This window comes from Triturus cristatus, chromosome 7, assembly GCF_964204655.1.
Source record: "Triturus cristatus chromosome 7, aTriCri1.1, whole genome shotgun sequence".
In the NCBI taxonomy this organism is placed as follows: Eukaryota; Metazoa; Chordata; class Amphibia; order Caudata; family Salamandridae; genus Triturus; species Triturus cristatus.
The window spans coordinates 1,660,394,395-1,660,408,264 of NC_140590.1; the positions used below are offsets into that span (position 1 = coordinate 1,660,394,395).

General features: G+C 43.0%; 1 protein-coding gene across 1 annotated transcript in view; it reads right to left on the minus strand.

Moving 5' to 3' along the window:
* The window catches only part of SLCO4A1 (solute carrier organic anion transporter family member 4A1), a 641,539-nt gene that overhangs the window by 437,269 nt on the left and 190,400 nt on the right, over nucleotides 1-13,870 (minus strand). The window contains exon 4 of the mRNA XM_085619749.1: nucleotides 10,946-11,067. Coding sequence (XP_085475875.1) covers nucleotides 10,946-11,067 — 122 coding nt within the window. The remainder of the gene's footprint in view (nucleotides 1-10,945; nucleotides 11,068-13,870) is intronic.

Below are 13,870 nucleotides of genomic sequence, written 5' to 3' on the forward strand. Positions count from 1 at the left end.
AAAAAACCATAGGTTTCACACAAGTTATAGTTAGCTGTACATTTCACTCGTAAAAAACCAATGAAATTCCCCCGTTATAGTTAGTGCAGGCAACTATAACTCACGCAACCGCAATCCTCTGCTGATGCTAATACTGTATTTAGACACTTATTTGCCCATGTCTTCTTCCATTAAATTTTAGCTATACATATATTACAAATATTTTTTTTTCATAAAGACACATATGTCATCAGCAGAGGATTGCGGTTGCGTGAGTTATAGTTGCCTGCACTAACTATAACGGGGGAATTTCATTGGTTTTTTACGAGTGAAATGTACAGCTAACTATAACTTGTGTGAAACCTATGGTTTTTTCAGTGAATTTGCAAGGTTTTTTAAATGCTAATTCCTAACTATAACGTGTGTGAAACCTATGGTTTTTTCAGTGAATTTGTACGGTTTTTTAAATGCTAAGTTACTTTACGCCATTCGTGGCGCGCGCGCCCACTTTACGCAGTTACGTTATGCGGGATGGGCCATGTACGCACGATGCGCTTCGCGCACCGTGCGCACATGGGGGACATATTATGTGCTTCGTTGTGAAAGGTATTCATTTTCAGTTTCCTTGATTTATATATGACATGCACAAATGGTGCCCTTCGGGCACCATTTGCACACGGGGTGGGGAAAGTGTGGATAATTTTTTTTTTTAAATAATTTTAACCGTACGCGTACGGTAAGCGTAATCGGCGATTTTTCGATTAACGCAGTTAACGCAGTTCGTTCCGTGGGCGCACAGTGAGCACGCGGTGCATGCCCACTTTACGCAGTTAGTGCCGTGCACGCACGGTGGTCACGCGGTGCGCTGCACGCACCGCGTGCCCATGTTACGCGGGATGGGCCATGTACGCACGATGCGCTTCGCGCACCGTGCGCACATGGGGGACATATTAAGTGCTTCATTGTGAAAGGTATTCATTTTTAGTTTCCTTGTTTGACATATGTGCCATGCACAAATGGTGCCCTTCGGGCACTATTTGCACACGGGGTGGGGAAAGTGTGGATAATTTTTTTTTTTTTAATAATTTTAACCGTACGCGTACGGTAAGCGTAATCGGCGATTTTTCGAAAAAAATTAAAATTGTTTTTTTGGCCTTGGGGGTTGTTGAGGGACACCTATATCGATGCTGGGTGGTTAAGAATTAATTATACTACCCCTTTAGATGTTTTTTGACTTTGTTTATGCTGCCCCCCTCAGAGTGCGAGAGAGAAAATGGCGGCCGCCGCTTCCTGGTTTCGACCGATTCGAATGGTTACTTAGATCGAACAGCCAATCAGAATCGCACACGCGCACGTCACCGTACGCGTACGGTAAGCGCACCGTAAGCGCACCGTAAGCTGGCTCAGATATATATATTGATTTAAAGGCTATTTTCTCAGAATCTACTGAACAGATTTACACCAAACCTACAAAAGGCACTTCCTTGACCTGTAGACTACCTCTCTGCCAAATTTCAAGGAACTCTGTTCAGCCGTTCGGGCTGTAGCTGTGTCTAAAGGTCCTATGGAAAAATGCATGGGAAAAACGCGTTTTGGGACCCCCCTTTTATCTCAGCCCCCGCTTGACGAATCCCCCCGAGACTTTCAGGGTAGGAGCGGAGCGCAGCGCCCCACCTATTTTGAAAATTTCGCGAGGATTCGTCGACCGGCGCCAAAGTTATTCAAAATAGAATGTTGCGGTTTTCCTATGGAAACTGGGTCCTAACTATAACTACCTACTGGCGACCGCCAGTAGGTAATATATATATATATATAAAGCACAAAGTCCTGACCCTTCAATATCACTGAGGGGTTTAAGACAGGTACGGACCACAAACAATGTTATCTTCCAAGAAATACTCCACATGCGGTTTCAAAGTTTCCAATCCTTTTATTTCATCAGACGAGTGTCCGCCTGAGACGCGTTTCGATCGCCTCCGCGATCTTGATCACATGACACGCTGATGCCGGACCTCCCATTAAAAAGACAGATTCACCCAATCAGAAAGTTACTCAAAATAAACATAAACAACATACTAAGATGAGGGAGTATAACATCATAGAGGATAGTGCAAAGAAAATAATGCAAATATACCATTTGTGTTCAACCCAAATTCATAACTTTGAGATATTGGACCAAATCAAATCAAATCTATAATAGATGAAAATCGAAATTAGGTGAAGACGGCAAAGAATCATGGCAAGTGCCCCATAATGCTAGAGATAATATGTATCCAATAACAGCTTGAGATCAATGATTCTAACACTGTCATTTAATCACGAGAGTTTACTGGATTTGAAAGATAGATCTTGAATTAATTGGTTTCTTCTAATGGATGAACTTGATGATGCTCCCAAAATAACAAGTTGATAGAATTCAATGTAAAACATTGTAATATCATTGATAAAAAAGAGAAAAAAAAAATTTAAGAAAAAGAGGGGCAAAAAATAGGGGAGGGAAAAGGGTGAGGCTGAAGTCAAAAGTAAAATGACTGTTCAAAATTGAACAGAGTTAAATGCATTGTTGATTTTGTGATGTAGGGCTGCCAGTGAAAAAGATGGACATGGATATTAGTGTGTTATTAACATACTGCAAACTTGACAGAACTACAAAAGGAATATTTACAAAAGATTGTGAAGATCTTCACTCGTGTTCATTCCATTAGGCATTCTGGTATCAAGTAATAGAATGAAGGAGGACTCTAACTGACGTAGTTGTTTTTCTCTGTTGCCCCCACGAATTGAAGGGGGTACTGCCCCAATAACATAATATTTGAGGTCACAGATTTGGTTGGAATGAATGGCTTTGAAATGTTAGGCAACAGGGTACGTAGAATCCGAGTTGACAATCGCACGAAGATGTTGCAAAATGCGATTGAAAACCGGCAACTTAGTACTGCCATTGTACTTGAGGTGACATGTACACTCAAGTACATAAACTGCAAAATCCGTGCGGCACGTAAAATGATTTTTTATTTGGACCGGAATGTTGCTGAAAGCTGTATGATATTCAGAAACATTGGTTCCAAATTTGCAGGCACAACAAGATGAACATTTGAAGAGGCCAGAACGTGACAGCCAGGTAGTTTTGGCCACAGATTCAGGACTGGATTTAATCAGAGCATCCCTCATAGAGGGAGCTCTCCTGAAAGTAATGTTGGGTAAAGTGGGCAGTAAAAATTTCAGAGTGATGTCAGTCAAAACGATTGGCCAGTGTTTGTAAATTATTTTGCGAACGGTCTTATTTTGTTTGCAGTATGTAGTGATTAATGTGATAGGTTGCATATCCTCACTAGTCAATTCACATGTATTAGATGTGGCTATATATATATATGTATATATATATATATATATATATATATATATATATATATATATATATATATATATATATTACTTACTGGCGGTCGCCAGTAGGTAGATATAGTTAGGACCTATTTTCCATAGGAAATCCGCAACATTCTATTTGGAATAACGTTGGCGCCGATTGATGAATCTTCGCAAAATTTTTCAAACTTTTGGGTAGCTCCGGTCCGCTCCTAGCCTGAAAATTTCACGGTGATTCATCAAGCGGGGGCCGAGAAAAAAGGGGGGTCCCAAAACGCATTTTCCCCATGCATTTTCCCATAGGACCTGTTGACGCAGCTACAGCCCGAACTGCTGAACGGAATTACACCAAATTTGGCAAAGAGGTAGTCCTCAGTTCAGACTCGTGCCTATTTCTTAAATGGTGTAAATCCGTTCAGTAGTTCCTGCGAAAATTAGGGTAAAAATGTTAGTGATATCTATGGCCTCGGAGGATCCGCGCACCCTCCCTGCACCCAGCACGCACCCTGCCGTGCACGAGCTGTATTCTGATTAGCTGCCAACACTCCAGATCAGGAAGTGTTGGCAGCCATCTTGTGCCTCGGTAGAACTGAGGCACAAGAAGCCTAAAAAACAAACACAAAAAACGCGATAAGGGGGCAGGGTAGAAACACCCTGACACCCTAGGCCTGCTCAGGGGGTCCCACAAGGACCCCCAGGGCCCCAAAAAATTTTTTTTAAAAATAAATCGGGGAGATTCGTGCACCCGAAAAACAAAATAAAAATTCAGCGCGGTCTCCCGCGCTGAATATTCTAATTTGCCCCCGGGGGACAAATCCCGGGGGCTTAATTAAAAAAAAAACGTGTGGGGGGGTCCCAATCCTCCCCACACTGCCCCGGTGACCGCCACCCCCCGGGGCTCCGAGATTGTATATGCGGGGGGCTCACGGCCACCCTCCGGGGCTTTGTTATCATAGGTGGGGGGCTCGCAGCCCCCCCAGCCCCGGGTACCGCCACCCCCGGGGCTTAAAACTATTTGATGTGGGGGGGCTCTGAGTCCCCCCAAGCCCCGGGGACCGCCACCCCCCGGGGCAACTTAGACATGTTGGCATGGCCCCCCTCCTGGAGCCTCTTATTGGCCCTGGGGACCGCCACCCCCCAGGGCCGGCTCCTGCAGTGTCCCGGGGTGCCCACCCCCGGGACACTGCTGTTTGCTGTTCTCGCGGCTCCCACCCTGCCACTGCAAACTGATTTGCTTCATTGAAGCGAGAGCAGGGAAACCTGCTCTCGCTTCAATGAAGCAAAGCAGATTGCTTTTCCACATGGGGAGCAGCATGTTAGCTGCTCCCCATGTGGAAAAGCAGTGCCGGCTCCCGCAGGAGGCGGGGAGCCGGCTAGGACCATGGGGGATTGGGGACCCCCCCCACGTCTCCAACGAGAGGCCAGGCCCCGGGGGATGGGGTCCCCGGGGCCAGAAGTGGCCTGGGAGGGGGGCAACGCGGCCCCCCTCCCAAATTAAATTTAAAAAAAAATAATTAAAAAAAAACAATGGCCAGCCCCGGGGGATGGGGTCCCCGGGGCCTTAAAGTGGCCAGATGAGGGGGGCTATGCAGCCCCCCTCCATAACAAATTTTTAAAAAAAGGCCCATGCCCCGGGGGATAGGGTCCCCGGGGCAAATTATGGCCTCGGGTGGGGGGCCACGCGGCCCCCTTCCCGATTTTTTTTTCCAAAAATAAAAGTTGGGGTCAGGCCCTGGGGGATGGGGTCCCCAGGGCCAATAAAATAGAAAAAAAGGGGGGCTACACAGCCCCCCTTCTAAAAAACAAGAAGGAACAAAAAAAACGGGATCGGGCCGGAGGCCACGTCCCCTCCTTACACCACTCTGCAAACGCGCCCCCTGGCGCGTTTGCAACTAATTCCCCTTGAATACTGGGGGACCCTGGGGGCCAACTAGCCCACCAGGAACCTCCAGTATGCGCCAGGGGGCTGCGTTGCAGAGAGGTGTAATGATGCCACTCCCCTTTTTACACCTCTCTGCAATGCAGCTCCGTGGCGCTTACTGGAGGTACCTGGTGGTCTAGTTGGCCGCTAGGGGACCTCAGGATTCAAGGGGACTTAATCCCCCAATTTAAAACGCGCCACGGGGTGCGTTTGCACAGTGGTGAAGATAGGGGGCGAGGCCTGAGGTGATACTGTGCAAACACGCCCTGTGGCGCGTTTTAAGTTGGGGAATTAATTCCTCTTCAATCGAGAGGTCCCCTTGGGGCCAACTAGCCCACCAGGTACCTCCAGTAAGCGCCACGGAGCTGCATTGCAGAGTGGTGTAAAAAGGGGCGTGGCCTCTGAACACCTCTCTGCAACACAGCTCCCTGGCGCATACTGGAGGTACCTGGTGGGCAAGTTGGCCGCCAGGGGACCTCAGGATTCAAGGGCCCTTAATCCCCCAACTTAAAACATGCCACGGGGCGCGTTTGCACAGTGGTGAAGGTAGGGTGCGGGGCCTGAGGTGATATGTGTGCAAACACGCCCTGTGGCACGTTTTAAGTTGGGGAATTAATTCCTCTTCAACCCAGAGGTCCCCTAGGGGCCAACTAGCCCACCAGGTACCTCAAGGAAGCGCCACGGAGCTGCGTTGCAGAGTGCTGTAAAAAGGGGCGTAGCCTTTGAACACCTCTCTGCAACGCAGCTCCATGACGCATACTGGAGGTACCTGGTGGTCTAGTTGGCCCCCATGGGACCGCAGGATTGAGGAGGAATTAATTCCCCAACTTAAAACGCGCCACAGGGCATGTTTGCACACGTCACCTCAGGCCCCGCCCCCTTCCTTTACCATTGTACAAATATTCCTCTAAAATCAGCCGAACTACGAATTCCGATTTACTCACCTGTTATCAGGAGAGAACCCAGGGCTGCATCTTTTAGCCCAGCACTGACCCTGAAAAATAATTCTAAGCGTACTTACCAGTAACTTGTATTTCCTTCCATAAGAATCCATTGTGTGGTTTTCAGCAGAAAAGTTTCTCTGTGTCCATTTTTAAAACGTACAAATATTCCTCTAAAATCAGCCGAACTACGAATTCCGATTTACTCACCTGTTATCAGGAGAGAACCCAGTGCTGCATCTTTTAGACCAGCACTGACCCTAAAAAGTAATTCTAAGCGTACTTACCAGTAACATGTATTTCTTTCCATAGGAATCCATTGTGTGGTTTTCAGCAGAAAAGTTTCTAAGTGTCCATTTTTGAAACGTACCTATATTCCTCTAAAATCAGCCAAACTACGAATTCCGATTTACTCACCTGTTATCAGGAGAGAACCCAGGGCTGCATCTTTTAGACCTGCACTGACCCTGAAAAGTCATTCTAAGCGTACTTACCAGTAACTTGTATTTCTTTCCTTAGGAATCCATTGTGTGGTTTTCAGCAGAAAAGTTTCTAAGTGTCCATTTTTGAAACGTACAAATATTCCTCTAAAATCAGCCGAACTACGAATTCCGATTTACTCACCTGTTATCAGGAGAGAACCCAGGGCTGCATCTTTTAGCCCAGCTCTGACCCTGAAAAATAATTCTAAGCGTACTTAAAAGTAACTTGTATTTCCTTCCATAGGAATCCATTGTGTGGTTTTCAGCAGAAAAGTTTCTAAGTGTCCATTTTTGAAACGTACAAATATTCCTCTAAACTCAGCCGAACTACGAATTTCGATTTACTCACCATTTATCAGGAGAGAACCCAGTGCTGCATCTTTTAGACCAGCACTGACCCTGAAAAGTAATTCTAAGCGTACTTACCAGTAACTTGTATTTCTTTCCATAGGAATCCATTGTGTGGTTTTAAGTAGAAAAGTTTCTAAGTGTCTATTTTCACAAACTAAAAATATTCGTCTGTATGACTTAAACACATTCTTTCAACTGTTTACAGGAGATTCACCTGTGCTGGATCCAGTATCCACCACTGAGTAAGAAAAAGTAACGATAACAGTACTTACCTGCTAAGTGAATTTTCTGCCATAGGATAACATTGGTGATTCTATGTGAAAAATGTTCTGTCAACTTTTAAAATACAATAATAATCCTTAAAAATCACTCCTGTAACCAAAACGCTTTTACTCAACTGTTTATAGGAGATGTCCAAAGACTGAATCTAGCATCCAGTCCTGTGGTTAGAAAAGTAATCCATAAATTAACTAATTGCATTTAACTAGAAATTCCCATTGAGCTTAATGTTGCATTGTGTTTCAAATTGTGTTGCCCATTGCAACAACTGTAACTACTGTACTTAAAGTCTATTGCCTATTTCCAAAGTATTTAAACTAAAGTAATTCATTCTGAGAAAGTATATTTTGTATTGTAATGTATAATGTAAATAAAAAAATAAAATATCTAAAAATAAACAGTTTAAACAATGTAGTAAATCAGTATAAAAAAATCAGTATAACAATTAATCCATTAAAAATTGTCATTTACAAAACCTTTGAAATTCACTGAAAAAACCATAGGTTTCAGGCCTGATATAGTTAGGAATTAGCATTTAGAAAACCTTTGAAATTCACTGAAAAAACCATAGGTTTCAGGACTGATATAGTTAGGAATTAGCATTTAAAAAACCTTTGAAATTCACTGAAAAAACCATAGGTTTCAGGCCTGATATAGTTAGGAATTAGCATTTAAAAAACCTTAGAAATTCACTGAAAAAACAATTGGTTTTAGGGGTGTTATAGTTAGCTGGACATTTCACTCGAACAAAACCATTGAAATTCCTCCTATATAGTTAGTTGTGCTAACTACATCTTGCGCAACCGCAATCCACTGCTGATGATGTCACATATTACATCATTCATGACATAGTCAGTGACATCACTGATGACATCTCAAATGACATCACTGATGACATCACTGATGACATCATCCACGTAACAATCAGATACACCTCATCATACACTAGTATAACCTTTCATCACTCACTGTAAAATAGAGAGTGCCAGATTTAAAACCATTGACACACCAATACAAGTTTCTAAACTCCCACTCAGTGATTCCTAGATCTATACACACATCTAATCACTTACCTACACTCATACATGCTGTCAATGATCAATAGAACAGTATCTAATATACTTATACACCTATATCGACATTACACACCAGCACACATCCTAATCACTTATGAAGTCATCCTACTCACTTATGCAAACAATGGATCATACTTACTTTTACTTAGCTATACACTTATAAAAACACCCCTTCATCTATTCATATAAATATTAACTCATACTTAGTGTGTTATAAAAACACTATTACAACTATACAGTTATCCATACAGTCACTCATACAATCACTGAGTCTTATGTATACTTATTTATATACAACAACTGACACATACACTGGCTTTTATTTTTCTAGTTTGTTGGACATGTACCATTGAGACATATATTGGCTCATCGCCACACCCATAAAGATATTCACTCACCCAAACAACTGTTATAACATGCAGTTTTAACTTCAGATACCTACTGAATCAACTATTCACACATCTTTGGGCAGTCACACACCCCCCACCGAACCACACACACATTCACTCTTCCATACAAATACTCAGTTAACTATAAATAATATAGACTTTCCCGTAGCTAGTAACCAACTGGTGCAGCAGTTTACACAACAACTGACAAAGTGATACAGATATTCACACAGTTTTGTCACTATCCAATATATTTAGTGAGACACTATAAATTAGTCAAGTAAACAGTCAATCACACTGCTACTAAATCCTCCATCCAGATATTTATATTTATATATCCTCTCATTCTTCAATGCAAATTGCTATATATATCATACATATTTAAATAACGAACCAAACCACATTCACTGGATGATGTCATCAGTGATGTCATCAGAGATGTCAATTGAGATGTCATCAGTGATGTCACTGACCATGTCATGAATGATGTAATATGTGACATCATCAGCAGTGGATTGCGGGCGCGCGAGATGTATTAGTACAACTAACTATATCGGAGGAATTTCAATGGTTTTGTTCGAGTGAAATGTCTAGCTAACTATAACACCCTTAAAACCCTTTGTTTTTTCAGTGAATTTCTAAGGTTTTTTAAATGCTAATTCCTAACTATACCAGGCCTGAAACCTATGGTTTTTTCAGTGAATTTCAAAGGTTTTTTAAATGCTAATTCCTAACTATATCAGGCCTGAAACCTATGTTTTTTATATGGTATATATTATTGTATATGCTCCAGGGTTCCAGCTTAAGACTATTGGTGAACATCCCCTGGAAGAGAATGTGGCAAATGCAGGAAATCTATACTTATGCGAGAAACGCCTCAACCGCACAATTGCATAATTCCAGAGGCCCTGACTATAATACAAAGGTCACTATTACCCCACACCGACTAGGGTTCAATTAGTTATCACTGAGCTTTAACACATACAGACATTTGCAGTGATGGTAGCTACTAACTGAGGTTTCATAATTTAAAAGAGCACATTTATCACCCGTTAGTTTGACCTGTATTAATTTTTCAATTAAGCTGTTAGTGCATTATTTCATATGCACTTACATGACTATGAAAATACAAAACATTTTTTTTTAATCAACCTCTTTGACCCTGCCAGCACATTCACTAACCCCCGCCCCCAAGGCACTCCTATCACAGTTCTCACTTCAAGAGTTTCAAGTAAATTAAATCAGCCTGGAAATGCAGCAAATAAACATCGCCGCACTTCCAAGCCTTCTTCATTTACATGTAATTGCAGAGGCATTTGTGCCCAACAGGGAAACCCTTCCGTTCGCCCATTGCCTAGACTTATACTCTCTTTGTGTATCTTTGTCTTTCACTCTTTAAAGCACTTTCCTGCCTTTGAGCTATGCAAAAAACATACAGTCATATGTCAGAATATAGTATACAGAAATATTGTCTGAGATACATGATTTGTCCTAAATAACGTTTATCAAAATATTATCCCACTGGGTGTAGATTTTGTGTTATTAACTCCAACAGAAAGATACTTTTGTAAACAATATTTCCGACACAATATTTATGGAGGCTGATATTCTGACAATCATATTCTGGTCTCACTCTACCACATACAAACATACATACATTCTTAATCACTTTTCACCAGCACTGTACAAGCCAATAATGTGTAGTGTGAATGTTATTGTAAATTAGGCCCTGGATTGGTGCCAATTAAAGTCAATTAGAAAACCTTGCCCTTCAAAAATAAATTTACAGAAGCAGAAATGTGTTGTTTGATGTTGTTTTTGTACTTGCACAGTTAAGCAAAATGTGCCTCTTTCTTGTCACCCAATTTTGTGCTTGTTTCTTTATGGAAGAGCTGCATTATGACATCATCCAGAGGATAACAAATCCAAAAATGGTGACCTCTAAAGATGCTTTCCTTTAATTTATAGTAGGTATTAGATTTGCCTTAAATGGCTCATCCTGTGTTTTTTATCAGCATAGGTGCCATCAAGTAGTTCATTTAAGCAGATTCCTCAATTGCTGCTCACAACTGGACTGAAAATGCTGGAGTCCAACCACAAAATACACATCTTTTGTCTAGTAGACCTTCAAAAATTGAAAGTTGAATGTATGAGTCCATACCTGGAAGTTGTTGAGGGTATCCCAGGAGTGGAACAGAGATCAGAAAAGCAGCTGCACCGGCTCCGAGGAAGCCCACCCACCAGGCCCCAACCCAGAGGGGATTCTCAGGGGTAAGGTCAGTGCTGAAAGAAATGAAAGAATACACCCTTTACATAAAAGTGTGGAAAGGTTACAACAGTGTCATTAATCCAAACAGATGTTTTAGTGGTGGACTGAAATTTAAATGTTTATTATTATGTTTTTCTTCAGGACGATACTTGGTCTGCCAAACAAATCTTTTTTCAGTTGTATTTTTTCTGAGTACTTTTATGATATTGTAGATTCATGCTTTCTTATTTCTATCATTCTTCTGATTTCTACCATCCCTTTCCGGTTCCAGTTAACTTCTTCAAACAATTAAAATTTTGCATAACGTGTAGACCCAAGAGAATGACAAAGTAATATTTAATTGATCTAATGTCAATGGCCTTTTGAAGAATAAGTAACTACGTAGCTGTACTATGAGGTATGGTCTTATGTAGCTGTCAATGATTTAGCAGACATGGAGCGACGCTTGTTGAAACACAGCCTTCTTATACACGGAATATAACTGAAATGAAGTAAGCAACAATATTAGATATTTAGTTCTTTATTAGTAAACATATCGCAGGGACACGGTAACAACCTTTCCCATAAGCCAGGCTCCCTGCCAACATCAACTAAAACATCAACTCAAGCCAAAGTATGCTAACAATGTCCTACTGTGACCTATAACATAAGTCACGGCCGTTGTTTGCTACGAGTGGCAGTGCGGGCGGGGTGATGGTGGCATAGGGGTCGCGAAGGGGGGGGGGGGGGGGAAAGAATACTTTAAAAAAAAAAACTTACCTGCAGCCGGCCGCGTCCCGCTCCTCTGCTCCTATCTCTTCTTCAGGCACAGGCTCCCAGCTTTCCCCGCGGCCAATCCTGAAACTGCCCTCGCATGAGAGCAGCTTCAGGTTGGCCTGAGCGCTCTCGATTAGCGCTCCAGGACAGACTGGGAGTCTGTGCCTGCTCTCTCAGAGCTTCACTGAGCATGACGGTTTGACCGGCCTGAGATGGCTGGCTAAACCGTCATGTGTAGTGAAGGTAGTGCACACACCACTCCCCTCAGTGTTGTCAACCCCCAGGCCCCGCCCACAAGATGACAGGAAAGGAGAAATAAAACATATGTTTTCTTTCTTCTTTTTTGACGTTTTTGGGGAGGGGACGCTCCTCCACCATAGCGGAGGAGCCGCCACTGAGTCTGCCTGCCCTATAGCCCTCAAACTTTCAGTTTTTTTAGTCTGCTCCTCTGATGTTAATGGACTGTAAATTGAACCCTATACTGAAACGCAATCAACTGAAGGAATAACTTGGAGGGTCATAGCAGTAAAAATGGCCCTTTTAAAAACAAAGTGCAAAATGCTGGTCAGGTTATGTTTTCATAAAAAGAATTACGTTTATTATTGAACATGTTCAAATTATCAATGCAGTTCAATGTATTTCAATGAGACTGACATGCTGGCCCGTGCTTCAAAATGACAGGTGCATTGATAAAGGGTGTACCAAGCTGGTTGGATTCGCCTAAGGAGTATTTAATACTCGTTTTTATTCAAAAATGCACATCTCCCCACCCTCAAAACACAATTATTCCCCACTTGGCTGCTATCCACAGGCACCAAAATGATCGGAGGGGAAGGGTGAACGTGTCAATTGAGATTTCAAATATCCCTCTCCCAACCCTTCCACAATATAGCTTTATTCACCACTCCCATACATTACCTAGGGGCCAGTGATATAAATAGGGCAGAGGTGGAACACTGGAGCCAGAATTCACTTGTCAGCATGTTGCCCTTCCTCTTTGTAGCACAATCTGGGCACTAATAAGCTTTCATTTGTAGTGCCAAACTGCTTTACAGCACCCTTGTTCAAACATAATTCATATACACATTGTTGTAAACATATACACATATGTACTTCCTTTTTTAAATGTAGGTAGCCTTCTTACTGCCGTCTTGTTGTTTAGTAGCGCTGTAAATATTTGGTGCTTTTATTATCTAAATCAGTAGTAGGCCAAGATGGCGACCCCACTGTTCACATCTATCTGAGATCTGTGCAAGATCCCTGATAATCCAGTTAAATTGCAGCGTTCAGGCACTATACACACCATAAGAGCCCCCCCACAGGGGTGCCGCAGCTCAGGCGGCAGAAATGAGTTAAACAGGAGCGGCTCTGGGAAGGTTGATGCTGCAGTGGCAAGGTGGTTTCTAGAGGTGGGCAGCCTGACCTGAGACTGCACATAGAGCGGAAAGCACTGCAGGTGCTGGGGAGCTCCCCAGGTGGCTGCAGGTGTAAAGAGAGCACCCGTGGCGTGCGGGAACTGAGTGGGTGCCAGATTCGAAGCTGACACCCAGGAGAAGAGCCTGGCCCTCCTGGCGGGTGACTGGACTTTGGAACTGGGGAACTAGGTTCGAGTCTCGGCGTTGGTTCAACATCTTGTGATTATGGGCAAATCATGTAATCTCCGTGTGCCTACCAAAAATTAATTTGTCCTTGTGTAATGTAACTGGTGCTCATGTAAAGCACTCCAATACCTTCGGGTCGAGTTCATACTTATAAACAGCAACAAAAAAAATGGTGCCTGGCACACGCCTGAGAAGGAAAAGCGAGTGCAGGAGGCTCCATCCACTAACGGCGGAGCCTGACTGGTAGTTATGGACATGCGGCTTGCCTTTTCTCTATCACAGAGTGATGGCCCACTGTTGAGGTGCGGCTGCAGATGAGAAGACACGCAGGTACCAGGGCATTAGGGAAGAAAGACCATACCTGAAAGGACTACCTGATGCCCCCCCCCACCAAACTATATACACCTAAAATGACATAACATAACGTGTATTTGTAAAGCGCACGTTCACCCAAGGGTAT